Below are 27,793 nucleotides of genomic sequence, written 5' to 3' on the forward strand. Positions count from 1 at the left end.
TTATCCTCGTTCCTTGAGATGGGATGTGCACCCCCTTGGGGATGTTCTATTTTTTGAGTAGGGAGATTATCCTCGTTCCTTGAGATCGGATGTGCACCCCCTTGGGGATGTTCTATTTTTAGAGTAGTGAGTTTATACTCGTCTCTTGAGATGTGATGTGAACCCACTTAGGGTTGAAAGGTAAGGGTGATGCCCAACCTTAGGATGTGGATAACTGCCCACTGTAGGATGAGGCGTTCGAGACCTATGGTCTGAGGTGGATGCGCATGGTTGTGCCATTGGTTCGCGCGTGCGCGTCATACCATTTTTTCTGTTTTTGAAGTAGGGACGTGAAACACTTGATGGGATGTGAAACCCCTTGGGGTTGAAAGGTAAGTGGATGTACCACCCTTGAGATGTGATGCCCAACTTTAGGATGGGATAGCCCCCCATTTAGGATGAGGCGATCACGAACCACTGGGGTGAGATGCCCCACCTTGGCGATATATGGTGCCACTGATTCAGTGGCAGCACGAGTTGAATCTTCCGTGATCATACGCTGAAGGTCTTCTTCGGTTATCTGAACCGTTCGAGAATTAAGTAGAAATTGATCATGTTGAGGACCCAGTGGGGCCTCACGAGGAGGAGCGTTGGCTCCTGCTATGACGAATGAAATGTTTTGGGGGCGATGTGACCCCCAGGGAGTCGATAACCCTTGGCGAACGAAATATTTTGGGGGCAGATGTAAGCCCCCAGGGAGTCGATAACCCTTGGCGAACGAAATATTTTGGGGGCGATGTAAGCCCCCAGGGAGTTGATAACCCTTGGCGAGCGAAATATTTTGGGGGCAGATGTAAGCCCCCAGGGAGTCTATAACCCTTGGCGAGCGAAATATTTTGGGGGCGATGTAAGTCCCCAGGGAGTCGATAACCCTTGGCGAGCGAAATATTTTGGGGGCATATGTAAGCCCCCAGGGGGTCGACTGCGGTGGTGCCATAGATGGCTCCACATGTGGAGAAGGTGCTGATATCGCGTTGGGAGCATTTGCTCCCATCGTGGCGATATATTGGGTCACGGCCTCTATGGCAGCGCGAGTTGAAGTTTCTGCTATCATGCGTTGAAGCGCATCCTCGGTTATTTGAACCATTCGAGGAGCAGGGAGCGGTGGATCGGCGAGTGGTTGGTCCCCAAGGGGGATCACCTGAACCTCGCGAGGCGGATCCATGGGATGTGGAGGAGGTGGCAAGCCAGAGCCTCCACGAGGTGGGAGGTCGTTTGCTGTGTCCTTCTCTCTCCGAGCAGACGCCTCAGGAGGATCTTGTTGGCTACGTGATCTGGTTTGCATCGTTCCCACAGACGGCGCCAAAATGATGATGCTAAAATATAGATCACCTGGGGTGGTGTAGAAAACGAGCAGGGAGAGCAAAGCGGATCAGTAGCTTGACAACTTGATGATCCTGAGGTCCCTGCGAAATGAACACACGTGAACTACGCCGGGGGTTGATCCGGCGGAAACCCCTCCGACGCTCATGTCAGACGTGCTGATCATAGAAATAGTCCATAGAATACCATTAGTAGTATTGCTTAGATAATAGGACGTACCTTAATAAAATGAGGAAAACCTCTATTTATATGTCGTTTATTGGGTTGGGTTTGCTTTGTTGGGCCCAAGCCTTACTTGAAGGTGTTTGGGCCTCGGTGATATTAGTCTTCGATATTGGGCTCGTAGCCCAGTAGGTAAAGTAATTGTAGGCCCATTGGGTTGGCCCAATTAGGCATATCAATATATATATATATATATATATATATATATATATATATATATATCCGCAGTGGATTTACAATCATATAAATGCACGGGATAATAATTTGTGGTCACAGATTGAAGATTGAAGAAGATGGAAATAATATAGCAAGGAAACTTAGTATAGTAGGGTTGTGGTGTATACAGTGGTGTCCGACAAATCGTCCGTCAATGAAAGATGTGGTTCAAATGTTGGAAGGAGAATTTAACGATCTCACAATGCCTCCAAATCCATTTCCAGCTACTACAAACTCCATGGATGGAAGACATTATCAAACTCAGATGTCGATCATATTAGAAGAGTAAATATATATATTATATTATATATATATATATATATATATATATATATATATATATATATATATATATATATATATATATATATATATATACCCTACCTTAAATATACCCTACCTTAAATATACCCTACCTTAAAAGCACGAATGTTTTAAGTTTCTTAACATTTTTGTTATACCCGTTTCACCCTTTGTATTAGTAAGTTTCCCTATGTATTATTGTGGTTAATTTGGTAAAATTATTATGTATGTATAATTAATGCATCCAGTATATTATGTGCTCTCCCATGTATTCTTATTCCAATTGATCGGCCTCTCCTAGACAACATTAATTAGGTTGTAACGCATGGCCATTGATATTTCAATTAATGAATCCAAACAATAGACATGCTCCCTCATTTTCCTATTTCAGATTGGATTCTTTGTTTGTATAATGAGAAAGGCCATCCCCTATATTCAACCCTTGATCACTACGAAGGTAATTTTCACATAATTCCATCCAATTTCTTTTCTTTATAGTAGTGTGTGCTTTTCTTCATTATTTACGTCACTACATTTAGTTTCCCATCACAGAAGCTCTCAACTCCGAACCACATTTCATTCTTCTTAACATTGTTCTAATTTAAGTTTTTTTACCGACGAATCATTCCAAATTCAAAGGTTAATTTCCTGTTTTTTTTTTTGGCCCTGAAAATAATTCATACGTAAATTTCCGAGTTACTGGTTTTTTTTTTTAGTTTTTCTCTTCATTGCTCTTAATTCTCAACTTTGTTCAAAGATATCCTTTTTTTGTGTTGGAGTTGTAATACATTCCCAGTTCCCTGCACATTTTCAGCATCCAGTATACCATCACGGGCGCTCTCAAATTCTTGCGGCTAAAGGTAAAATATAAATTTTATGTTCTATTTGCTTTTTTAGTTGATGGATGGTCTTCGCTTTGATGTCCCCTGATTTCTTTTAGGTAGTCATTTATCCCACCATGAAAGAATTTCTGAAAGCATTAGATTATATTCCTTTCGTTACATGAAGCTACAATGTATTATTTTTCATCTATCAATTCTAAAATTGGTTCGAAACGGAAGCGGATATCTACGAAAGTATTACACTCTGTGTTTCTATTTTTGTTTTAATAATTTTTTTATTTTATTATTATTACGATTTTTAAACCATATTCGAACACATCAAATTAAAATATGAAATAATTCGTTTTGGACAATCGAACATGGATATATATCGTTTACCTCATTGTAGGCCCTTAATAGTGAGCTTCAATACGTAGATGTTAACTTTTGATTATATAGAGTTTTTGTGCTAAATAGAGGTTCTTTTTAATAACATAAAATAAATGTATATATAGGGGTGTTGAATGCAAATATTCCTTAGTCAAAGCTCCTAGATTACCATGAGTGGTTTGATGTGGTTCAAATATAAGTAGAAGAGGATGTATCCTCTGTGACCCAATTAAAAATCGAGGATCATATCATTCTTACATATTTTTTAATTTGTACGTCCTAATTATCTTATTATAATTCCCTTGTTTTATACATGTTGAATAAACCAATCTTCTTTTTTTTTTTCTTTATTATTTTGATTGTTCATTTTTTTCCCTCGTTATTGTTGTTGTTTTCGTAGTTGTTTATGTTATATAGTTTTAAAATCATGAATGTTTAGGATATGGACTACAATTTAATAATATTCAAAAATTGTTATGATTATATTTCTTTTTAGCTTAATTGAATATGTAACTGAAGATATATGTAATAAATTTCCCCAGGCATACTTAGTGGTGGAAAGTGTCTTTGCAAATGGTAATGCATCAACAAGATACCCTTACAAATTCAAATGCTGCAGGTTGAGTTAATTATTATCCAATTTTTTTAGTTGTGTATTAAAAGTTACTTAGAATCATAAAATTTTTGAGATATTTTTGTATCATAACAGATGTATTACGTCAACGAAGGCGTGATCTTATGAAACGTAAATATGCCGGTCTAAGTAATACGGAGAAGCAAGAATATAAAGAAAAAGTAATGAAACGTAGAAAAGAAAAAAAAGTACTTAAACCACCTTTGAAGAGGAAGTATAATACGTAACAAAATTTGTCTCAAGAAGAAAAAAGAAATTACATTGAACATGTTACAGAATCAAGAAGGCAACGGCAACTTGGAAGGCCTCCCTCAGTTTCGAGCTCAAGCTCAATCGGAGTTATTCCTCCAAATTGTATTACGTCACTTACATGGCTTCTTAGAGCTCAAATGGTTCCATATGAATCAAAAGGTTAGTTTATCACCAACTATTTTGTGTGTGTTGTGTGTGTGTGTGTCTATATATATATATATATATATATATATATATATATATATATATATATATATATATATATATATATATATATATATATATATATATATATATATATATATATGTCAAGTTACATTTGAAATTTTATATTATGCCAAAACATTAAATATATACATTTTACCCCTATAGGTTCACTTTTGTATGATCCACAATGCTCAGATAAGCATGAATTGAAAAAAATGCCCGATTGTAGTCATTGTGGTGCTACAAGATTTGAATACGAGCCTCCAACATTTTGTTGCGGACATGGAAAAATTAAACTTGCACCTATTGAAGTTCCGGATGAATTGTATGATCTATTTACCTCGCAATCAGAAGAAGCAATTGAATTTCGAAATAATATCCGTGTCTTCAATTGTATACTCTCTTTTACTTCATTCGGCGTGAAATTAGATAAGGAGCTTGCATCAGCAAGACGTGGGGTATACACTTTTCGAGCACAAGGAATGGTTTATCACGACCTTCCAAGACTAAATCCAAATGAAAATGGCCATAGCAACTTCCAGCTGTATTTTGTTCATACTGAAAACGAGGTTACTAATCGAATGAATGTACTTCAAACCTCAACTTTATCGGGTGGTACTGTGGAAAAACTTATCCATGTTCTGGAGATTAATCCTTATGCAAAAATCTTCAGAAAATTCAAAGACTATCCTGCAATGGATGAGGAGCAACTTCATATCTCAAAAGATGTTAAATTAAACCAAAGAGTATATAACACTCCCACATCGGATCAAGTTGCAGCTATATGGGTTGAAGGAAACAATGAGAATATGTCGTGTGAACATAACATTGTAGTCCACGCTCATTTAGGTCATAGATACATAATCAAGCACTATTATGGATGTTATGATCCATTGCAGTATCCACTTCTTTTCCCAAAACGTGAAACAGGATGGCACCAGAATATTTTTAAAATTAGTACGAACATATCAAGGTCCTCAGGGCGTGGCACTTGGCAGTGGAGGATTGTAGATATTGAGGACATTACACGACAACCACAAGGTACAATCAAATCTATACTAACATATATAATATATGTATATAGAGTAAATTGCATTTACTACCCTTGTGAAATTCACAACTGCACAATTTCCCCATGTCATAAAAAGTTTAGCAAATACCCCCCTATGCTTACTTTTAGAATGCACATTCGACCCATTTACTTTATTTCCATTGACAAGCTGTGAAAAGACCAAAATACACTGAGTAAGTTTGCTATATTATACGTTGGAAAAATTTGCATTATATTTAATAAAATCTTAATTTTATTTCTATTTTAAACAAATAAAATACACAAAATATTGTTAAATATAAATATATAAAAATCACCTTCCCTGAACAGTCATCTTCCCCGCAGCCCACCCCCCCCCCCCCCCCTCCCACACACCGACCCACCCCACCAAAATCCACAGTCCTTTATCCACCATTTCTGCCCCTCACCCGCTCTTGCTCCGCCACTACTGCCCGCACTTCATTCACCTTCGACGAAGCGGGATTTTTTCCTCACATCCGATACATGTCCTTCGACCCGACGCTTCCAACGCCGCAACACCACCTTCTGCAAATCCGCCGCCCATGATCACTCCTATTCAACCACCAATAAAAACAAACATTACTCAACCCCTCTTTCTCCTCGACCTTCCTAAGTTAATCCCTGCAATTCTTCAGGTCCAGAAATATTGGAGAGGAAGTAGAGAAGACGAGGAAAGAAATTAGGGGATAGGTTTAGGATTTTAATTATGTTCTTGAAAATTGCAATTCAACCCCTGCATTTGTTTTAAAAATTCAATTTAGTTCATTACCTTTAAAAATTATATGTTTAAGGGCTAGATGTTTTATTGCAAATAACCATGGGGTAGTTTTTTCCTTTCATAAGCAAAAGGGAAGAAAAAATCGCAAATGCGGCGAGTGAGCCGCACGATCAGCTCCAAGGGGGTTTTTTGCATTTGACTAATAATCATAGGGGGGTATTTTCTAATGTTTTATGGCAGGGGGGAATCGTGCAGTTACGAATTTCACAGGGGTAGTAAATGCAATTAACTCTATATATATATATATATATATATATATATATATATATATATATATATATATATATATATATTACATTCGGTGCATGATTGTACTAATAAATATTAATTTTTTCTATCAGGAAATACCTCGATAAATTTAGGTGCTTCTATTGCAACCGACAAGCCTATGCTAACAAATATGTCTTTTGAACCAAATCAAGGTATGTTCTCATGAAGCAACTCCATTACAGATATTCTAATTGATACATAAGTGAAAGAGAGTCGGGGGCTTTCGTATGTATTTACTACAATTTTCACAAGATTGGATGAAAATATATAATTAAAATTTCGAAGAGGTTTCTTAATATATATCACAATATGCTGCATATATTATACATTTCAACTAAATAATTTGATATTTGTATAATGGAAAAAAATGACAATATGCTTTTCATATTACTTATTTTTATATGTTAAATTGGAGAAAAGCCAAAGATACAAATTTCAGGATATTATTTTAGATATTAGGGAGTTTAATAAGTGCAATTGTTGGGGTATGTTAGAATGAAAACTTTATTATTTAAATTAAATTTTCTACATCGTCCATTTTTCGTTACATTATAGACAAATTTCTTTCTACTACTTCTAAAAGTAATTTGTAGAAATATGTTATGGACCCAAATGAAATATTTTTAAATAGTGGAGTACAGACATTCTATAGGAATTCCATTAGAAAATACATTTACACATGCATTTACTTTCAAAACTAAATTTTATGCAATTAGCATAAACAGTGTGTTCATTTCTAGAATATCTTTGTTAATGCATACTTGACTATATCATATGTTTATTAAACTTTATGGAGCAATAATCCTTCTACAACTGTGCAACAGAGATTCAGTTCTGTTGAAGATGTTCTTTCACAAGAACAGGAAGGTGTGTACTTAATAAAAGATTAACTATCATCTATCTTCACAATAAACTCTAAAGTAATAAGATTATATTGGTATTGTATATAATGTGCAGGCATCAACGGTGAAAACAATCAAAAAGTTTCTTGTCGAGAATATAGTTGCTGTCGACTTCAGATCAGAAATGCGAGGCAGTCTACCCTACTTTTGGCTGGAAGATTGTTGCAACAGTATACAGTTGATAAGTATATAAAATTAGAGACAACACGGTTGGATTACTTTCAACGGAACCAAACTAATTTAAGAGCTGAGCTATACCAAGGACTCATTGATAGTGTATCAAGAGGAGAAAAATGGGGAGGTGAAGTTGGAAAAAGAATTGTTCTTCCTGCATCTTTTATTGGGGGTCCAAGAGATATGCGGCGCAGATATCTAGACGCGTTGGCATTAGTTCAAAGATTCGGAAAACCGGATCTTTTTATTACAATGACTTGTAATCCAGAGTGGAAAGAGATACAAGAAAATTTATATGCTGGTCAACAGGCTCAAGATCGTCCAGAATTAACATCCCGGGTCTTTCGAGCAAAGCTCCAAGATTTGAAAGATCAACTATTCAAAAAAGAAATATTTGGAAAAGTCGCTGCCCATGTTCATGTAATTGAGTTCCAGAAAAGGGGATTGCCGCATGCTCATATGTTGATAATTTTAAAGTCTGATTACAAAATTACAACTCCAGAACAATTCGACAGATTTGTTTGTGCTGAGCTTCCGGATAAAGAAAAATATCCTGGACTCTATGACTTAGTGCTTAAACACATGATGCACGGGCCATGTGGAGAATTGAACTTCAAAAACTCGTGCATGATCGAGGGAAAATGTAAGTATCACTATCGACGATCATATTGTGAAAGCACTGTGCAAGGTAAATATGGATATCCAATCTATAAAAGAAAGAGAAATGGAGTGACAGCTGAAGTTCGTAAGGCGAAGCTAGATAACCAATGGGTGGTTCCTTATAATCCATATCTCTTATCGAGATACGATTGTCATAAAAATGTCGAGATTTGTTCTGGAGTTACAGCGGTGAAATATCTTTACAAGTACATTTATAAAGGACATGATAGGGTGGCATTTCAAATATCACAAAAGGATCAAGAGATGATCATTGATGAGATTAAACAGTTTCAAGATGCTCGGTGGGTTTCTGCTCAAGAAGCAATGTGGAGAATTTTCGAGTTCAATTTAAATGAGATGTACCCTTCAGTTATTAATTTGGCCCTTCATTTACCAAATCAACAATCTGTAACTTATTGAGGAAATCAAAATTTAGAGAATGTTCTGAGATGGGATCACACATCTAAGACAATGCTAACAGAATATTTCTCTATGTACGCAAAAAGTGAAGATGCAAAAAAATATCTTTACCGGGAATTTCCATAGCACTATGTATGGGACAATAAATTCAAATGCTGGAATGAGAGAGAAAAGAAACGTGATAGGGCGAGTAAATGGTGCAAATCCTATTGAAGGAGAAAGATTTTACCTGAGGTTACTCTTCAATCATGTTAGAGGGCCAACATCATTTGAAGACTTACTAACTGTGAATCATAAAAAATGCTCAAGCTTTAAAGAGGCTGCACAAAGAAGGGGCTTATTGGAGTCGGATCAAAGTCTAACTGAATGTTTAAACGAAGCCATCTCTTTTCAAATGCCACACGAGCTAAGAAGATTATTTGCTATCATCATGGTTTATTGTGCACCGACTGATGTGAAGAACCTATGGGATACTTACTTTGATCCAATGTCAGAGGATTTTGAAAGAGAGCCAGGAACCACAGATATGCTTCAACTTGTCAAAACTTTGAAAAGCCTGAATTATTTCCTGGAGAGCATGGGGAAAACCATCAAATCATACGATCTTCCCAACATTCCAGTAGAGTTCAACAATATCCAAGATGATTTGCCGCGAGAGATCAAAGATGAAATTTCAATATCAATACCTGAAGAAGATTATGAGGCAGAAAATAAGTTGAATCCCGAGCAACATAAGGTTTTTTCAAGAATATTAGATTTTGTAGAAAGAGGAAAAAGTGGCATTTTCTTTATTGATGGACTAGGTGGAACGGGGAAAACATTTCTATACCGTGCATTGTTAGCTCATATTAGATCCAAGAAATGTATAGCAATCGCAACTGCAACATCTGGAGTTGCTGCTGCAATAATGCCAGGCGGAAGAACAGCTCATTCACGTTTCAAAATACCATTAGATGCAAATGCCTCGAGTAGTTGCTCTATATCTAAACAAAGTGAGCTGCTGCTGAGCTATTACGCAAAGCAAAATTGATAATATGGGATGAAGCTCCAATGGCTAAAAGATGGGCTATCGAGAATGTTGATAAATGCCTTCAAGATATAATGGGAAATGATAAATATTTTGGTGGAAAAGTTGTTGTATTTGGTGGAGATTTTCGACAAGTATTGCCGGTTGTTCCTAGAGAAACGGTCCACCAAACAATTTGTGCGAGCTTGGTTAAATCACCTCTATGGGGTGAAATGGAAAAAAATAGTTTGAAGACTAATATGTGAGCCAAAACCGATTCAAAATTTAGCGACCTCTTACTTAGAATTGGAAATGGTGAAGAACCAACTGATACTGAAGGCAATGTCAAAATTCCAGAAGAGATGATTATTCATTATAATAATGATGAAGACTCGATACACGGACTTACTACGGCTATTTTCCCATCTCTCGGCGAAAATTCTCATTCAGTTGGTTACATGACATGCCGTGCTATACTTGCGACAAGAAATGAACATGTAGACAAATTGGATGAGAAATTAATATCTATATTTCCGGGTGAATCGAGAGAGTATCATAGTTATGATGAAGCTATTGACAATACAAACAACTTCTACGATGAGGAATTTCTGAACTCTTTAACACCAAATGGTCTTCCTCCTCATAAGTTGTTGCTAAAAAGAAATTGTCCAATAATTCTTCTACGGAATCTAGACCCATCAAACGGCTTATGCAACGGTACAAGGATGGTTTGCAAGAATTTTAAGGATAACGTCATCGATGCTGAGATAGTCTTTGGGCAACATAGCGGAAAACATGTTTTTATACCTAGAATACCACTTTCGCCGGCTGAAAATGAAGGTTATCCATTTAAGTTCAAGAGAAAACAGTTCCCAATTAGACTTTGCTTTGCCATGACAATCAATAAAGCACAAGGACAAACAATTCCAAATGTAGGAGTATATTTGCCACAATCAGTTTTCTCACATGGCCAACTCTATGTTGCGTTATCAAGAGGAACTTCAATGTCTACCACAAAAGTGTTGATAAAACCAAGCACTTCAGGAATGCAAGAAGAAACGGCAACGAAAAATGTCATTTACAAACAAGTTTTGGCAGCAGGTATGGACGATAGTGGGTCGTTTAAATCAGACCTCTATTTGGAACCAAAAAATAAAAGTAATGTCACTTGTGTTTATTTAACAACTAACATTATTAATATTCAATTCATGGCAGGCTACATTAGGACTGACTGATGAAGTTGATATGATGAAGTATGTCCCTAATGCTTCAATCTCAAACCACCCAACTGTATATAAGGTAATATGTAATAATGTTGATCTTAATGTTAAACAGCACAATAATAAATTGTCACTAAATCAGTTTCATAACATATAATATCTAAGTTTAGATATTACATTTTTTGCTATAGCTTTCATGGTTTTCATGGAGAGGTCTATCCATTTACACACTCCTCGATGTATTCAACTTTTATTTAGAAATTTCATATCGAGAAGAAATGTTAGTTACAAATAAATGAAAATATTAATCTCCAACTTTCTCAGTGAACAATCAATGGAGGTTATTCTTTGTTATCTTCAAAATGTTCGTTGTCAAGAGATATTTATTGATAGGGGAAATTATTGTTTTCATCCCTAAATTTGCAATGATTTCACATTTGGTCACCCAAATTCACAAATAACATATTTCGTCCCTCATGTTCCAATAATTTAACATTTTTGGTCATTTGCGATAATTTACCGTTACTCTATTACTTAAGGTAGTGAAGGGCACACGATTGATTATGTTATTTTTAACGAGGAACTGACGGAAATGACTGAAAGTATTGAACTCTTGCAACATAAGAGACGAAATTTGTTTTTTTGTTAACATGAGTGACCAAATGTCGAATTGGTGCAAACTTGAGGGCCAAAAACTGTATTTTTCCCTTTATTTACATAAATTCTAAAAATTACCCAAGCGATGATTCTTTGGCCCAAAAACTTTTCTGCTTCTGAAGATGGAAATTGTGAAAGACACAACTCACACACACTGTGCGTGCGTAATTTTACCTATAAACGAAATTTATGAAATCGCTGAGCTCTGAAGTTGGAGAGAAACGAAACCTAAATTTTATTTCAATTTTAATCCTGATACAAAACTTTGCACATTGTATTTTCAATTCTCCTGTAACTGTTACTGTGTGTTTAGGATGAACATGGTGATAAGATATGTTTAAAAAATATTCGATAGAACAAGACGAACAAATAATATGAAAGAGAGAGACCCACGGGTTCCTTTTGCAAATTATTTTAACATAGGGAGATTTTCTACAGCAGGGTACCAATTGCAATTAACATTTTTCATTTTATTGTGCGAATTTGTAGGAATAAATTGAAATTGGTGCAAAATTATAAATATATTTAAGAAATGACTTGAAATAGCATGGTCATCTGCTCCATATATGTTCTTTTACGTAAAAACTAACTAAAAATTCAAACAGTGGACTCGAAGAGAAAAAAAAATCGATTAATCAATTTCGTAAAAGAAAAGTAGAAGGGCTAAAATAGAAAAATGTGAATAATATAGGGACCACAACTGTAATAATAATTTTAATTTTAAAAATAATCATATCTAATTCTTTCACATATTTATGATAAATTTTTGGCTGCGGCTATATGCAAGACTAATTCCACTTGTGCAAGACCAAATTAAAATTTTCAATATATAAATACTATAATACCCTTATTTATTAAAAAAATAAAAAAAATTCAAATATGCAAGACCAAAAATTCAAAAACACAAAAAACCCTATCACAAGACCACAAAACCACAAGACCAACTCTCATCTTCTCCATCTTCCAAAACCCACAAGACCTTTCTCATTCCTCCTCCATTAACCCACAAAACCTAGAAATTCAAAATCATCAAAACTCAACAAATCTTACAAAGATGGCAAGTATGGAGTCAGAAGACATCAAAATAGAAGATTCTACGATGGAAGAACCCAAGAATGTATGCATTTATGGGTTTTTTTAGCTAGAATCTCGATTTTCCAAAAAAAATCCCGCGCAAACGAATTCGACATGTACAGGTAAAAATGGACATTTAGATGTCGATTTTGAGATATAAAATTCGACATTTAGATGTCGATTTTGAGGTATAAAATTCGACATTTGAATTTGTGCTATAAATTCGACATGTCAATGTCGATTTTTACCTATGAAATTCGACGCTTAAGTGTCGATTTGTAGCATAGTTTTTCGACACCTTGGTGTCGATTTTTGTTTTTTTCTCATTATTTGTATTTGGTCTTACATGAGAAAAAAAAAGCCAATTTAATTTATGGGCATAGTTGTCATTCCATCTTAATAAAATAGAATCTTTTGGAATCTTTCTTTAATTTGGTCTTGCATAAGTGGAATGAGTATTGCATATAGCCGCAGCCTAAATTTTTTTAATAGATTTATTTGAGTCAGTGATGAAATAAATAAAATCCAATGTTTTGCAAAAAACCGGACCGGACATCGAAGCGGAAGGGCAACTGGGTCACGGTTCGACCGGTTCAACTGGAATTATTTTAATTTTTAAGTATTAATAAACACTTAAATAGTTATATAATACCTATGTTGAAAATATACACATATTTTCATTAATTTTTTAACATTTCATGATAAAACTAGATATAAATATCATAAAACAAAATATAAATTACATATATTAAAACCTAACATACCACTTTAATTCACAATGTTTTTCTAAAATAAAAAATTAAAACTACAATATAATTAATTTGTTCATCAATCTTATGCACTCATATAATATTAAATTTTTAATAACCCACTAACTCTCCTCACAACAAAACCAATCATAAGAAAAGCTGAAAAAGAGATTCATCCTCTACAAAATCAAAGAGCCGCTTCCACTCGCCTTCTTCGTCTGCTTAATATTCTTCCGGCCAACAGCGAAACTCAGCCCGAGTCAAACCACAAATCCATGCCTTTCACTGCGCCGATTAGATATGGTTTTGAGATGTTTCTCGAAACCCACACGAAAAATAGATTCTTATTCCATTACTTCAAGTCTTGCTCATAATTACCGAATTTGTAAGTTTTAATCCTTGAATCGTCAAATCCTTTTCTATTTTGCATAACAAACAACATTTTTTCTCTGAAAATTGGGTTTTGGAGCAGTTTCCGGTTTCCCGGTTCGACCGAGTTGTTTTCCGGGTTTTCGCCTTTCACCTGGTTTTTTGGATCCTTTGGGTTTCTGCACTAAACCAGACCGGATCTGGCTCGGGTTCCGGCTAAACCAGTTCGATTTTCAAAACATTGATAAAATAATCTCTACACATAAATATTAAATATTTTATTTTACTTCCCAAAAATTAATTAGCTTTCATTTTCGTCATATTTTTATTGGAATTAAAACCAAAATTAAAAAACCGAAAAAAATAAAAAACAAATATTCCATTTAAACAGTCAAAAAATTTCATTAAAGAAACAATATTTTTTCTTCTTTTCTTTCTTCTACAGAAGACTCTAAACTCTTTTCATATTCTACTACCAAGTCTAACAAACTTGAAGGAGATTATGTTTATAAAAATACTAATTACGATCCTTGATTGTCATTAATTGAAAAATTGAATTTTTACATCGTTACTTTATGATGGACAATGATAAGGGAAAAATTTAATACCTCCATTAAGAATCTTTTTAATGATATACTCTTCTATTTATTCAGTTTCAGTTTCAGTTTCACGACCTTAATCAAATTATAATTATGAAACCATAGAGGTATGAGTTTTATTTGCAGCTATTAATTATCACATTCATTCTTTTGGGTAAAGAATCGTCATATACACACATTAATATCAACATAATTATGCCAGAATTTCAACAAACAGGCATCCATCTCATTTCATGCTAATAACACACACAAATTCTAGCTATATAAATATACAAACTTTGTGAGTCCCATATTGCACCAAGTACCTACTAAATATCAGAAAAAATATATTGCACCAAAGGTCCAGGTATATGTTTCTGCCTTCTCCCACCTACTGATATTCTTTTTTGAGTATTCTTATTTTTTTTCCTCAATAATAATAAATATTAACCTTTTTATGTTTGAAGTATCAAATTTAGATGAAATCGCAACTACATTTCACATTTGTAATAAGAATCAACATTCAACATACAAACTGGAGAAACATATAACAGAAGATACAACATATGCATAGGCATCTTCAGCCGTTGAGGTGAATCCAAAGGGTTCAAAGATAACGGACGATCTTTCAAATGTTCCTCTTACTAATGTGTCATTCCCCAAAATGGTTCTTGATGAGTTTTATCAACATCAATGTCCAATGTTTTGTAGTCCAGGTTTATCGCATCATTAACATGTAAATTGGTATCAAACTTACAACATCTGGTCGTCATTGCATTTAACTCCAACTGTTTCATAAAGTACCAGCGACATTTTTCTCGACATCTATGAAATATAAACAACAGAGATTAAGAAGTTGTAAGAATATCATTATATTTGAAGCAATGTGTAACTGAAAACAAAAGAGAGACACTGCAAACCATAAATCATAGATTAGCAGCAGATACGATGGCCGCCTATTACATATCATATGAAATTAATTCCAATTAAATTAATCGATAATTCCAGTTAAATTAATATAATAAGGATATGACGTATTTAAATACGGGTGACCATAATTACCGGAAAGATGAAAGAAGTGTGCATGTGCATCTTGAATATTCCCATTGTTTGAATATTAATGCAGATACCATATATAATCTACTCTAGAGGGAAAAAAAAAAAGAAAAAAAAAGAAAAACTAAATTGGCTACACTAATGTGTACTAACATAACTAATCCGGATGCCATGTTCATTACTCCTAACTTAAGTAAGAATAAAGAACACGAATAAAACAATTAAATTAAATTTTGAACCTACCAAAATTTTCAAAAGCTTTACAACACAATTAATAGAAATTTCGAGCTCTTTTAGATAAAAAAAAGAACATTTCTATAAGGAAGAAAAAAAGAACTCAATTACCAAACTTTTAAATGCCTTATAAATTGCTAGCTAAACTTTAGTCACTGCAGAATCCTAACTTGACTATGAATCCCATAGAACTTCAAATGGAACAACTTTAAGATTCCAAATGTCATGCAATAAAGTATAAAACAACAACACAAAACCCATAATATTATTTAATATAACAGAAAAAATATAATACAAAACAAAATCACAAGAGACATGTACAAGCACGATAGCATTCAACCATGCCTCTTCAATGGCGGCTTCGTTGCCGGAATTGATTTGGTTACCTTGTTTAATGTTTATGCAGTTACCACACGTGCATCATCGAATACTCACGGGAAAAATTGTCCGCAGTTTCATCTGCTATTTTTTGGATGGCTTTCATCGAATTAAATTCTATAAGAAACCAAAGAGAAAGAGGATGTTGGAAACGGAGCATGGAGGCAATGACGGATTTACTAGGGGGGGGCAGCCGCCCCCCAGAAAAAAATATTCCAACTTTTTATTATTGCTTTTTCGCATATTATTATACAAATATGTGTTTTTGCCCCCCCTCCCTATTTTTATTTTCTTCTCTATTCTTTTATGTAATTTTATATATTATTTCTCTATTCGTTATTACAATATAAAATACAACTACTAAAATATATATTTTTACTTAAAAATTATAAATATATACTTATTTTAGCAATATTTTGTGAATAGCCCGAAAAAAAATTCGGGGGCGCTACCCCTGAAATCTCCAAAATTATAACCTCCCGTTGGATATATTTTTTACTAAAAAAATCGCCCCCCCTTAAAATGTTGTCTAGATCCGCCACTGCATGGAGGGTTCCCGGCAATTTTTTTTTTTGACTAATGTTTCCGTCGATTTTAGCAGACCGTGTTTCTTCAATTACTAAAACCTTTCACTTTCTGGTGTTGAGAATGTTTGTCGGTTACTTGTGAATATAATGAATTTTATAAAACTATTCTCCATCCCCGACTTATGTTAATTAATGTGTGATTTTTTGTTTTTAATACAATTCAAAATTTAATTACTATATTTGATGTTTAGTGCTAAGTAATAGTTAGAGCAACTCCAACCCATAAATATTAAAATGAATTATCAAATATTGATTTGATATTTTATATTTTAATTTGATATCTAATTAAATTTATTTGCTCCAACTATAGATATCAAATAGTTGATAATTAGAAATAAATAATGTGATTTTATATTTGTAATTAACACATGTCATTTTCTAATTGGTTATTTAGGTGGTTAAGTTGTGTAACTTCTAATTGGCATTATTTCTTCCGGGTGTATTTTTACATCCCAAAAATTAAAATATCAAAATAGAAACCCATTTGATAACTCCATTGGAGTGGAAAATTTCTAATTTAAATTATGAAAATGGTAGTTAATGATTTTGATAACCCATAACTCTATTGGAGTTGCTCTTATATTGCATATTTTCCCCTAGAATCCCTTACTTGAAGAGGGTATTTTTGTCACTACAAAAAAGGGAAGAAACCACTACCACATTCTTCCTTTTATAGATAGTATAGATAGATAGATATACGATTTTCTTTACCAGCATATATAAAAGATGTTTTCTATTTGAGTTATACATTTTATAGACCATTGTTTTTTATTTACATTTTATTTCTAGTATTAGTATAGATATTTAGTACATAAACCATAAATGAATTTAATTCATGCGTGTGTCAATACAGTAATAGATATACATATTCGTTGGTAATTTTCCAATATCGGAATTAATTAATAACCAAACTCAACTAAATCGATGTCACTTTATGTATGTGGTTATTTTATGTGTGAATCAATATTGAATCTTTATTAATAAATGTGTTAATTTATGAGTAACAAATTTAAGTGTTACATGGACATTAATCGCTCATTGCTACAAATTGTATATTGTATTTATCGCTATATAGCACGGAACACGGGACTGCGGACACGGGAAAACAGAGAAACGGACACGGGGAAACTCTATTTTCCAAAAAGTTGGATAGGGGAATGTGGGGGAACACGTAAATAATAAAATTATAGGGGTGCATTCATAATTTCCAAAAAATATCATAATGTTTAATATCATTCCACAAATTACATTCGGGGCATAAAAATTTTTTTAGTATGGAATTAACATCTACAAAAATATTAAAACACCACTATAAGTAAAAAGGAGACATAATATTTAAGAATCTTTTTAAGCGTATGCAATTCCGAGTTTTTATTTCAAACGAAATTTGGATTTATTTTGTGCGGAAACATGCTTCCAATTTTTCATTATTATCAGAAACGTCCCTGAAACTTTTAAATATTTATGGAAATGCCCCCGAAACGTTTCCGACAGGTGTCATGGAGTTTCGGTTTACGAAAAGTTTCTGAAACGTGGAAACGCGTGTCGGTTGAAGTTTCCGTGCATCATAGATTGATCGTATAGACTGACTTATATTTATAGATTAACAATTGGTAGTTTTTCATTTATTTATATCTTAGGATCCGGTATTTACTCTAATTAATGTTAGGTGGTTTTTGCAAAATTTTTCAGAAATAGATTATGAGTTTTTTTTCCTGCTCATAATTTGTTTTTGTGTGTTTGTAAAACAAGCTTTTGTTTCAGTCTATACTATATTGATTATTACTATAATATTTCAGTCCTATTTCGAATAAAATACGATATTTTTGGAAGTTAAAACAATTCTGAATGAATGTCATATTTATTGTGAATTAATGTTTATATTACAACCCATGGATGTAGTTCTTACGATTCAAAATTAGATAGACGCAAATAAAAAAAAGGGGTAATCACAAAAAAACCCATGACAAGGGCACTTAATTAAAAGAGGGACATTCAATTTTTTTGTCTTTCAAATAAATCCACCCCATTCAAACTTATTTGCAAATAAGGAAATCCTTTTATATATACCAAAATTAACCCCAATTCATTGAAACCCCAATTCAACTCCAATTTCATGATTTACACCCCAATTTAGCCCAATTTCATCAATTAACCAATTTTAACCCTAATTTCAATTTTGACCCCAATTTTAACCCTAATTCTTATCAATTCCACCCATTATGCTCTAACTTCTTAAATATTACACATTAACCCCGAATTTAAACAAATATATCACATTAACCCCCAAAACTTTTTTTTTCAGAAAATAAATTTTTTTTCTGAAATATTTTTTTTCCGGCCAGATTCCGGCGTTGACTTTTTTTTTTTTTTTTTTTTTTGAATTTTTGAATTTTCGTTTTCCTGAATTTTTTTTCCGGCCGGTCAACGGCCGTTGACCACCGAGTTTCCGGCGTTGACTTTTTTTTCTTTTTCTTTTTTTTTTTTTTTTTTAATAATTTTGTTTTTTCTTAAAAAAATATTTTAATTAATTTTACTATCTCGGCTGCTAAATTACTGTCTCCGGCAGCTATTTAACTGTCGGAGACAGTAATTTAACTGTTAATTAACTGTTTTTATTTATTTTTTTTTTCTTCAAAAATATTTTAATTAATATTACTGTATTCGTTGCTAAATTACTGTCTCCAGCAGTTATTTAACTGTCGGAGACAGTAATTTAACTGTTAATTGACTTTTTTTATTCTTAAAAAAAAATTTTTTAATTAATATTACTGTATTCGTTGCTAAATTACTGTCTCCAGCAGTTATTTAACTGTCGGAGACAGTAATTTAACTGTTAATTGACTTTTTTATTCTTAAAAAAAATATTTTTAATTAATATTACTGTATTCGTTGCTAAATTACTGTCTCCAGTAGTTATTTAACTGTCGGAGACAGTAATTTAACTGTTAATTGACTTTTTTATTCTTAAAAAAAATATTTTTAATTAATATTACTGTATTTGTTGCTAAATTACTGTCTCCAGCAGTTATTTAACTGTCGGAGACTAATTTAACTGTTATTTGACTTTTTTTTTAAAATTTTTTTCCTTACAAAAAAAATTATTTTAATTATATTTACTGTCTTGGATGTTAAATTACTATCTCCAACAGTAATTTAACTGTCTTAGACAATAATATTAATAATATTACTGTTCGGAAAAATAATATTCATAATATTACAGTCCCAAACAGTAATATTACTGTCTGAGACAGTAATTTAGTAGTCAAGAAAGTAATATTAATTAAAATATTTTTTTTTCTAAGAAAAAACAATTCAAAAAAAAAAACAAAACAAAAAAAGTCAACGGTGGTTGACTGGTCGGAAAAAAAATTTAAAAAAAAAAAAAAAGAAAGTCAACGCCGCAATCTGGCCGGAAAAAAAACATTTCAGAAAAAAAATTATTTTCTGAAAAAAAAAAGTTTCGGGGGTTAATGTGATATATTTGTTTAAATCCGGGGTCAATGTGTAATATTAAGGAAGTTAGAGCATAATGGGTGGAATTGTTAAGAATTATATTATTGAGGGTATTTTAGACTAAAGAAATGGGGATGAGCTTAATTAAGAGACTGTTTTTTTTGTGGACTAAAATGCATTTAAGTCCCATGTGATGGGCCTTTTTGCCATTTGCCCTAATAAAAAAAGTATGTGGACTAAGAAGTCATCATCAATGGTTAAACACCGTACTGAGTATATCTAATATATCAAGTAGACGCAACAAGGTTTAATATGATAAATTCTATGCAAAGCAAGATGGATGTCATTTACAAAGACAATATGTAAATAATATTAATACTAATACATTATTTTATGATATTTGTCATTTATTACATCATATAATAATTATCACATAATTATTCAATTGGTAGGTCTTTTAGTGTAGGGGTAATATGCCTCACACCCCTCAAGCCAAACCTAATTAGCTATGAGTGACAACCTCAAATAAAATATTTTAGCTACATCCCTATTTCAAAATAAAAATTGATACACATCCTTTATTTTTTATTTAATCCCATAATACCCTTACAATACCTAAAAAAAGTCACTCTTTCTCTTTCTTCTCCTCTCCCTCTATCTCACGCCGTCCAACACCCCGCCTTCTGACTTTCTCCTTTTCTGCCCCACCCACTACCTCTCTCTTTCTCTCTCTCATATGCACCCAACACCCTCTTCTGACTTTCTCCTTGTCTCCCCCACCCACCCACCCACCCACTCCCTCTATCTCCTCTCTCTCTCTCATATGTCGTGCCCAACCTCCTCCTCCTTTTTTTTCTTTTTTTTTTCTTTTTATTTCTGTTTTAACATATTTGTATTCAATAAATGATTAAATTCAATTACAGTGGAATAGTTATGGAGGCTATGACAGTGGTTATGGTAAGTGTCGACGGTTATGGTAGCGGTGGTTATGGTAAGTGGCGACGACTATGGTGGCGACGACATGGGTTGTGCGGTGGGAGTTGTGGTTATGGTTGGGATGTTATTGAAATCATATTTTGAATAATTAATTGCATCTGATTTTCTTTTCTTTTAATTTTTTTTGCTTAGTTTGGGTTGTTGGGGGCTGCGGTGGTCGGCGGTCTTGGGGGCTGCGGTGGTCGGCGGTGTTAGGGGCTGTGGTGGTCGGCGGTGTTGGCTCCTATGACGGCTGTTGTGTTTACGACTAGGGTTGGTGAGATTGGGTGTTGTTGGCTGATAGGGTTTGGTAGTACACCGTAATAGACTTTACTATAGTAGATTGTAGTATACCATAGTCTACATGGTATACTACACTTTACTATAGTACACTGTAGTATACCATAGTCTACATGGTATACTACAGTATTGACAACAAATAAATTATAAAAAAAAAATTATATGTAGCTTGAATTAACAAAAACGAAAAATAAATTTTTTTTTCTCGTAATTTTCAATATCATGTAGGATTTTTTTTTTAATAATAGTGTAAAAAATATAGTACACCATAGTATACCATAGTGCATCATAATATTTTTAAAATTTGCTGAATTATTTAACAATTTTTTTTCCCGTAATTTTCAATAAAATATAAAAAATAAGGAAAATAAACTGTTTATAATAATGTAGAAAATGTTATAGTGAAAATTGAAAAAATAAAGATGAGTAAAAGGGAATTTTCAGAATAAATTTTATAAAGGATGTGAAGCAAATGTTTAGTTGAGCTTGTCATTTAGTTTTAATTAGTTTTATCACTAGGGACCTATATCTTAAGACCCCTTTACTGTAACCTGTAACCAGTGGAAATATTAGGATTAGAATTAGTGTTCGTATTAGTATTACGATTAATATTAATATTAACATTAAAATTATCATTAGTATTAATATTAGTATTAGGATTAGCACTAGAATTATGATTAAGATTACTCTTAGTATTAGCATTAGTATTAGTATTACTATTTGTATTGGTATTGGTATCGGTATTGGTATTGGTATTGGTATCGGTATTGGTATTGGTATTGGTACTGGTACTGGTATTGGCATAGCAATAGTACTGGTATTGGTACTGACTGGTATTGGTATTAGTATTGGCATTGGCACTGGCACTGGTAGGGGTGGGTTTGGTAGGGCAGCCGTACCAAATCCCTCGAATCACTACCATTACCGAAATTTCGGTATTATGAAATCCATTACTATTGCCCTACCAAAAACTTCGGTATACCGATTTCGGCATACCAAAATTTCGGTACGGTAGGGTATGGTAACGGTAATTACCAATCTTTATTATCTAATATTTAAATCTAAATTCAATATCATTTTTTTCAAAACCATTCCAGGTATATACATTAATACACGTTTAAAATGTTCAAACTAGTATTTATGATATAAGTATTCTAAATATATGTTCTTAATTTACGTAATATGAAATATTTTGTAAATAAAATTATAAAATAAAAACTTTTAACATCAATTATATCATTATTAATGAAAGCAATTTAAAATATTTTTGAAATACATAAAGAGTATAATTAATTTTAACTCATAGTAGTTAGTTAGGATACTATATTAACTTTTTATATATAAGAAATTAATTATTAAAATAAAATTTTATTTAATACTAATATTTCGGTACGGTAGGGCAATACCATTGTAATAATATTGAGTGCCGTTGCCCTACCAAAACATTTCGGTAGGGTACGGTAGGGTACGGTAATAATTCGGTAGAAATATTTCGGTAGAGAATCGGTAGGGCTCAGTAGGGCAATGGGTTGGTAGGGCAATTTGGTAAAAAAAACCCACCCCTAGGCACTGGCTTTGGCATTGGCATTGTCATGGGTATTGGCATTGACATTGGCATTGGCATTGGCATTGTCATTAATATTAGTACTAGTAGTAGTATTAGTATTAGTATTGGTATTAGTATCAGTATCAGTATTAGTGTGAGTATTAATATTAGAGTTAGAATCATTTTCAATAGTAGTATATCAATATAATTATTAGTATTAAGAATATTATTATAATTATTACTAGTATTAGTTTTAGAATTAGGATTGCTATTAGGATTAGGATTATAATTAGTTATATTAACATTAGTATCAATTAATGATTAGTATTAGTATTAGTATTAGCATTAGTATTAGTATTAGAATTGAAATTAGTATCTGTATTGAAATTGGTATTGGTATTGGTAGTAGTATTTGTATTAGTATTACTATTATAGTATTAGCATTTGTATATTAGTATGAGTATCACTATTATAGCATTAACATTGGTCTATTAGTATTAGTTTCAGTATTAAGATTAATATTAGCATTTGCATATTAGTATTAGTGTTAAGTGTACATTTTTACACTTTATCGTATTTTTTTATTTGAGCTTTTGGTATGATTTAACGATAATTGGTGCTTAAAAAGTTGATCTATTGTATTTTAGGTACAAATTGAAGAATTGGAAAAGTTTGGGGTCAAAACTGCAATTTTGGAGAAAATATGGGCCAAAAGTTAAATAATCAAAAATCTGAAGAAAGTAGCACGGGACGGCCGTCCCAAATTTACACCTAAAAATGGGACGGCCGCACCAATTGCAGATTTTGGACAGAAGGTTCGGCGATTCTCGCGCGGCCGTGCGAGAATTGCACTGATTTTCGCGCGGCCGTGCCAACACACGCTGGAGACAATTTTGGACTTTTAATCACACAAGAAATCTAAAATCATCTATCAAGTTGGGCATCTATTTAAGCCCAAACCAAGCACGAATTAGAGGACTTTTGGACACAATCTTGGAGCGAGAGGAGCGAGAGAACGAAGAATCGAAGACGGAGAATTGACAAATCTTCATCACAATTCTTCTTTCATCTATATTTTCTTAATCTATTTCTTTTTATGTTTTTATGATGTTTTTCGTAGGGAACAAGCGTAGCTAAGTTTTTAATCTAGGATTTTTTCGGAACCCTATGTAGGAATGGTGAACCCGTTTTCTTGAGACTATGCAATTATGATTTTATGATTATTTCTTATACTTGTTATGATTGTTAGTGCATGAACTTGATCAATTTATGTGTTTTATCTGTGATTATTGGGATTGACTCGACAAAGCTATTTTGATAATTAGACGGTAAGTATAAGAGCCTTCGAGTAGTTTTCACCGGATGCGTGTGTCAATTGCATGTGGTGTCGTAGACATACAAATATCACCTTAGGTAGTCATTTACGAGACTTGTTAGTTAATGCTTTATTCATAATTTGTTTGCACAGACATATAGTGAACCGTTTATGAATAATAGACTCATAATACACGCGACAGCGGGTTATGAGTAAATTAGTGTCTCGGGTTAATAATCATGAATCATATATTTCATAATTGAGGGGTTTTGGGTGAGCAATTCCTGCATAGGGGGAAGATAAAATCCTAGGTCTATTCTTATATTGATTTTCTCGTGATTCTTTGTTTTCTTAATTAGTTTAATTGTTTAATTGATTTACTTTGACAAACTTGCGTAGACTGGATAAAAATCATAGTTGTTAGAATTTGGTACTTAGGATTAGATAATTTGAGTATTCCCTGTGGGATCGACATCCGACTCTCACGAGTCCACTTTTACTACTTGTTTGCGATACGTGCACTTGCGTGTTAGGTATTTAGCTCCCAACAAGTTTTTGGCGCCGTTGCCGGGGAATACGGCTAAATTATCTGTTTATCCTAATATTAAATTTGAGCAATTTTTCTTACATCAGCCGTTTTATTTATTTTATTTAATTATTTTCTTTGCTTATTTTATTTTTATTATTTTTATTTAGGTACTTTTTATGCGAATGGAAGAAGAGAATAATCGTAGGGGAGATGACCAAGGGCACTTACCGAATGCGGCGAGAGAAATCGTCAATGAGCAAGAGCAACGCCAGCTAATTAATCCACCATCTCGTCAACGAGCATTGCATGAGTATACCGTTCCAACACTCAATGGGTTTCAATCGAGCATCCAGCTGCCCCCCATTGAAGCCAACAATTTCGAAATTCGAGCGGGACTCCTCAGTATGCTCCAAAACAATGGGTTGTTCAGCGGATTAGCTCATGAAGATCCGCATCTCCACTTGGTCAATTTTCTCGAAACGTGTGATTCGCACAAGATGAACGGAGTATCTCCTGAAGCACTGCAACTCCGCCTGTTCAAGCACTCTTTACAAGGTGCAGCCCGAGAATGGTTACAAACTCGTGCACCGCACTCCATCTCATCTTGGCCCCAACTAGCACAACTCTTCATGAACACATACAACTCCCCAACAAAAACTGAGAGAATCCGGAGAGAAATACAAAACTTCATACAAGAAGCCGGTGAAGCATTATTCGAGACGTGGGAGCGGTTCAAACAGTTAATAAGGAGGTGCCCGAATCACGGACTTCAAGAGTGGCGCCAACTTCAAATATTTTATGATGGATTGCAAGATAATTCAAGAACGGTGCTCGATTCAGCAGCTGGCGGCATGTACATGAGCTTGACGTATGACGAAGCTTACGAACTTTTGGAGCGGATCGCTAGGAACAAATACATGCGGGCATCGGATCGGTCAAATAGCGGAGCCAATAAGACGGGAGGAATTTTAGAGTTAGACGGGGTCACAGCAATCACTGCCCAATTAGAGAAGCTATCAAAACAAGTAGCAGCTTTGCAGACTCGGCAAGTCCATGCAGTCAACGGTACCGAACAGTGCTTAGAAGAAACGGAGTCTCTAAATTACGTGAATGACACCAATCGACAACAGAGGAACCCGTACTCCAACACTTATAATACGGGATGGAAAGATCACCCCAACTTTGGATGGGGAGGAAATCAGCAAGGACAAAGGCCAGCTCCCGGATCCCAAAATCCGCCTCAAGCTCCTCCCCAGGGAGTTGACCTCGCTGACATCTTAGCAAAATTCATGACGTCGACTCAAGCATCCATTCGGAACCTTGAGACACAAATGGGTCAACTTGCAACCCAACTAAATGCGAGGCCGTCGGGAGCACTGCCGTCGAATACGGAAGATCCTCGAAAGAGCAACATCGAGCATGCAATGTAGTAACTTTGAGAAATGGGAGGCAATTAGAGGAAGGTCCTAAGAAGTCCGTTGCACCACCGCCTATTGTAGAGGAGCCCAAAGAAAAGACCGAGGTCGGGCCAAGCAACACAAAGATCGCAGTAAGTGAATCTACTCCCAAGGTACCTTTCCCTCAACGTTTTCAAAACTCCAAGCTTGATATGCAATTTCAGTTATTTTTGGATTATCTTAAAAAGTTGTATGTTAATATTCCTTTTGTTGAGGCACTTAAGCATATGCCAAATTGGGTTAAGTTTATAAAGGAGATTGTATCGAAGAAGATGAGGCTTCCGGAGTGTGCAGCAATAGTAGACCTCAATGAGCAAAGTAGTGCTATCCTTTCAAATAAAATCCCACCGAAGCTTAGAGATCCGGGGAGTTTTACCATTCCATGCACAATAGGTACTGGGTATTTTGGGCGGGCGTTGTGTGATCAAGGGGCGAGCATAAATTTAATGCCTTTATCAATTTATGAGAAATTGAATTTAGGAGAAATTAAGCCCACTTCCGTGACCTTGCAGCTAGCCGATAGATCTTTTACTCACCCTTTAGGTATAGTGGAGGATGTATTGGTTAAGGTAGATAAGTTCATACTCCCGGCCGATTTTCTAGTACTAGACATAGAGGAAGATGAAAATATTCCCCTTATCTTAGGACGCCCCTTCTTAGCAACCGGTAGGTCAATTATTGATGTAGGAAAGAGAGAGCTAAGAATGAGTGTGGGGGAAGAAACAGTGATCTTCAAGGTGTACCGGGTGGATGAAAAGCCTATTACGACTAATGGATGTTATCTTCTTGATGAGGTAAGTGATTCTAAACTTTTTCCTGTTAAATTACATGATTTAAATTTTTTTGTGGATACTAATGTGCATGTAGGAGAACAAAAAAAAAGGTTGAGTTGGTTACAACACCTACTCAAAATACCGTGATAAAAGACGATGTTGGCACGCCTCATGACATCAAGAAGAATAAATTAAAGGGCATTCCTAAGCGAACCAGTCGAAAGAAGAATCGGATCAACCCATTTACTCAAGACTTTCTCCAAAAGGAAGTTAGGAGATGGGTTCAAAAGCTAAGGAATTGAAGAGAAGGAACAAAGTCTGGCTGAAGACTATAAACTTAGTGCTTCTCGGGAGGCAACCCGAGATTTTCGTTTTTTTTTTATTATTTATATTTCTTGTTTTATTTTATTTATTTATTTTATAAGCATGCAAGCTAATTAGATAAGCACTTTTTTTTATTTTCAGGGGTCAAAGTGCAATTTTGCACTTCACACGGCCGCACCAAAAAAGGCTTGAATCGAGCACGGCCGTGTGGAAAATCGGAGAGGCTACTGCCCAAAATTGAGAAGGGGCGGGGCCGTGCGGAATTTACACTGAATTCTCGCACGGCCGTCCGAGAAACAATAGGCTACTCCCCAGAATTCAAGTTTCGCACGGCCGTGCGGAAAACAGTTCAAAATCTCATACGGCCGTGCGAACCTCAACTGAAGCATAATAAAGGCGAGGGTGGAAGAGCAGCCCGGACATGGCCAAAACGACTTTTTCAGGTGTGTTCTATCCTTAAACTTCGTGTTAATTACATTGAGGGCAATGTAAATTTTAAGTTTGGGGGTGGATAATTACTTGTTTAT

General features: G+C 34.2%; 3 protein-coding genes and 1 pseudogene across 3 annotated transcripts; all 4 read left to right on the forward strand.

The window, feature by feature from the left end:
- Positions 1-4,337: 4,337 nt before the first annotated feature.
- Positions 4,338-8,683, forward strand: LOC105976260 (uncharacterized). Its single transcript, XM_088817967.1, has 4 exons — positions 4,338-4,359; positions 4,573-5,483; positions 7,352-7,394; positions 7,485-8,683. The coding sequence occupies exons 1-4, from the start codon at positions 4,338-4,340 to the stop codon at positions 8,681-8,683; spliced, it is 2,175 nt and encodes a 724-aa protein (XP_088674093.1).
- A 130-nt stretch (positions 8,684-8,813) lies between these two features.
- Positions 8,814-10,033, forward strand: LOC148770646 (uncharacterized; annotated as a pseudogene).
- Positions 10,034-10,051: 18 nt separating this feature from the next.
- Positions 10,052-10,924, forward strand: LOC148770647 (uncharacterized). The gene is made up of 2 exons (XM_088817968.1): positions 10,052-10,790; positions 10,905-10,924. The coding sequence occupies exons 1-2, from the start codon at positions 10,052-10,054 to the stop codon at positions 10,922-10,924; spliced, it is 759 nt and encodes a 252-aa protein (XP_088674094.1).
- Positions 10,925-20,980: 10,056 nt separating this feature from the next.
- Positions 20,981-27,179, forward strand: LOC148770648 (uncharacterized). Its single transcript, XM_088817969.1, has 2 exons — positions 20,981-21,038; positions 26,038-27,179. The coding sequence occupies exons 1-2, from the start codon at positions 20,981-20,983 to the stop codon at positions 27,087-27,089; spliced, it is 1,110 nt and encodes a 369-aa protein (XP_088674095.1). The 3' UTR covers positions 27,090-27,179.
- Positions 27,180-27,793: the final 614 nt, after the last annotated feature.

This window comes from Erythranthe guttata, chromosome 5 (genome assembly GCF_056151865.1).
Source record: "Erythranthe guttata isolate IM_541 chromosome 5, IM_541, whole genome shotgun sequence".
In the NCBI taxonomy this organism is placed as follows: Eukaryota; Viridiplantae; Streptophyta; class Magnoliopsida; order Lamiales; family Phrymaceae; genus Erythranthe; species Erythranthe guttata.

Bases quoted from the DNA above. Each gene is read 5' to 3' on its own strand.
- LOC105976260 (XM_088817967.1), top strand. From the start codon at position 4,338: ATGGTTCCATATGAATCAAAAG. The intron at 5,484-7,351 runs GTATATAGAGTA...ACTGTGCAACAG, and splicing joins TACTAACATATATAATATAT to AGATTCAGTTCTGTTGAAGA. The intron at 7,395-7,484 runs GTGTGTACTTAA...TATAATGTGCAG, and splicing joins TCTTTCACAAGAACAGGAAG to GCATCAACGGTGAAAACAAT.
- LOC148770647 (XM_088817968.1), top strand. From the start codon at position 10,052: ATGATTATTCATTATAATAATGATGAAGACTCGATACACGGACTTACT. The intron at 10,791-10,904 runs GTATGGACGATA...AATTCATGGCAG, and splicing joins CAAACAAGTTTTGGCAGCAG to GCTACATTAGGACTGACTGA.
- LOC148770648 (XM_088817969.1), top strand. From the start codon at position 20,981: ATGGAGGCTATGACAGTGGTTATGGTAAGTGTCGACGGTTATGGTAGC. The intron at 21,039-26,037 runs GTAAGTGGCGAC...CGGAACCTTGAG, and splicing joins TTATGGTAGCGGTGGTTATG to ACACAAATGGGTCAACTTGC.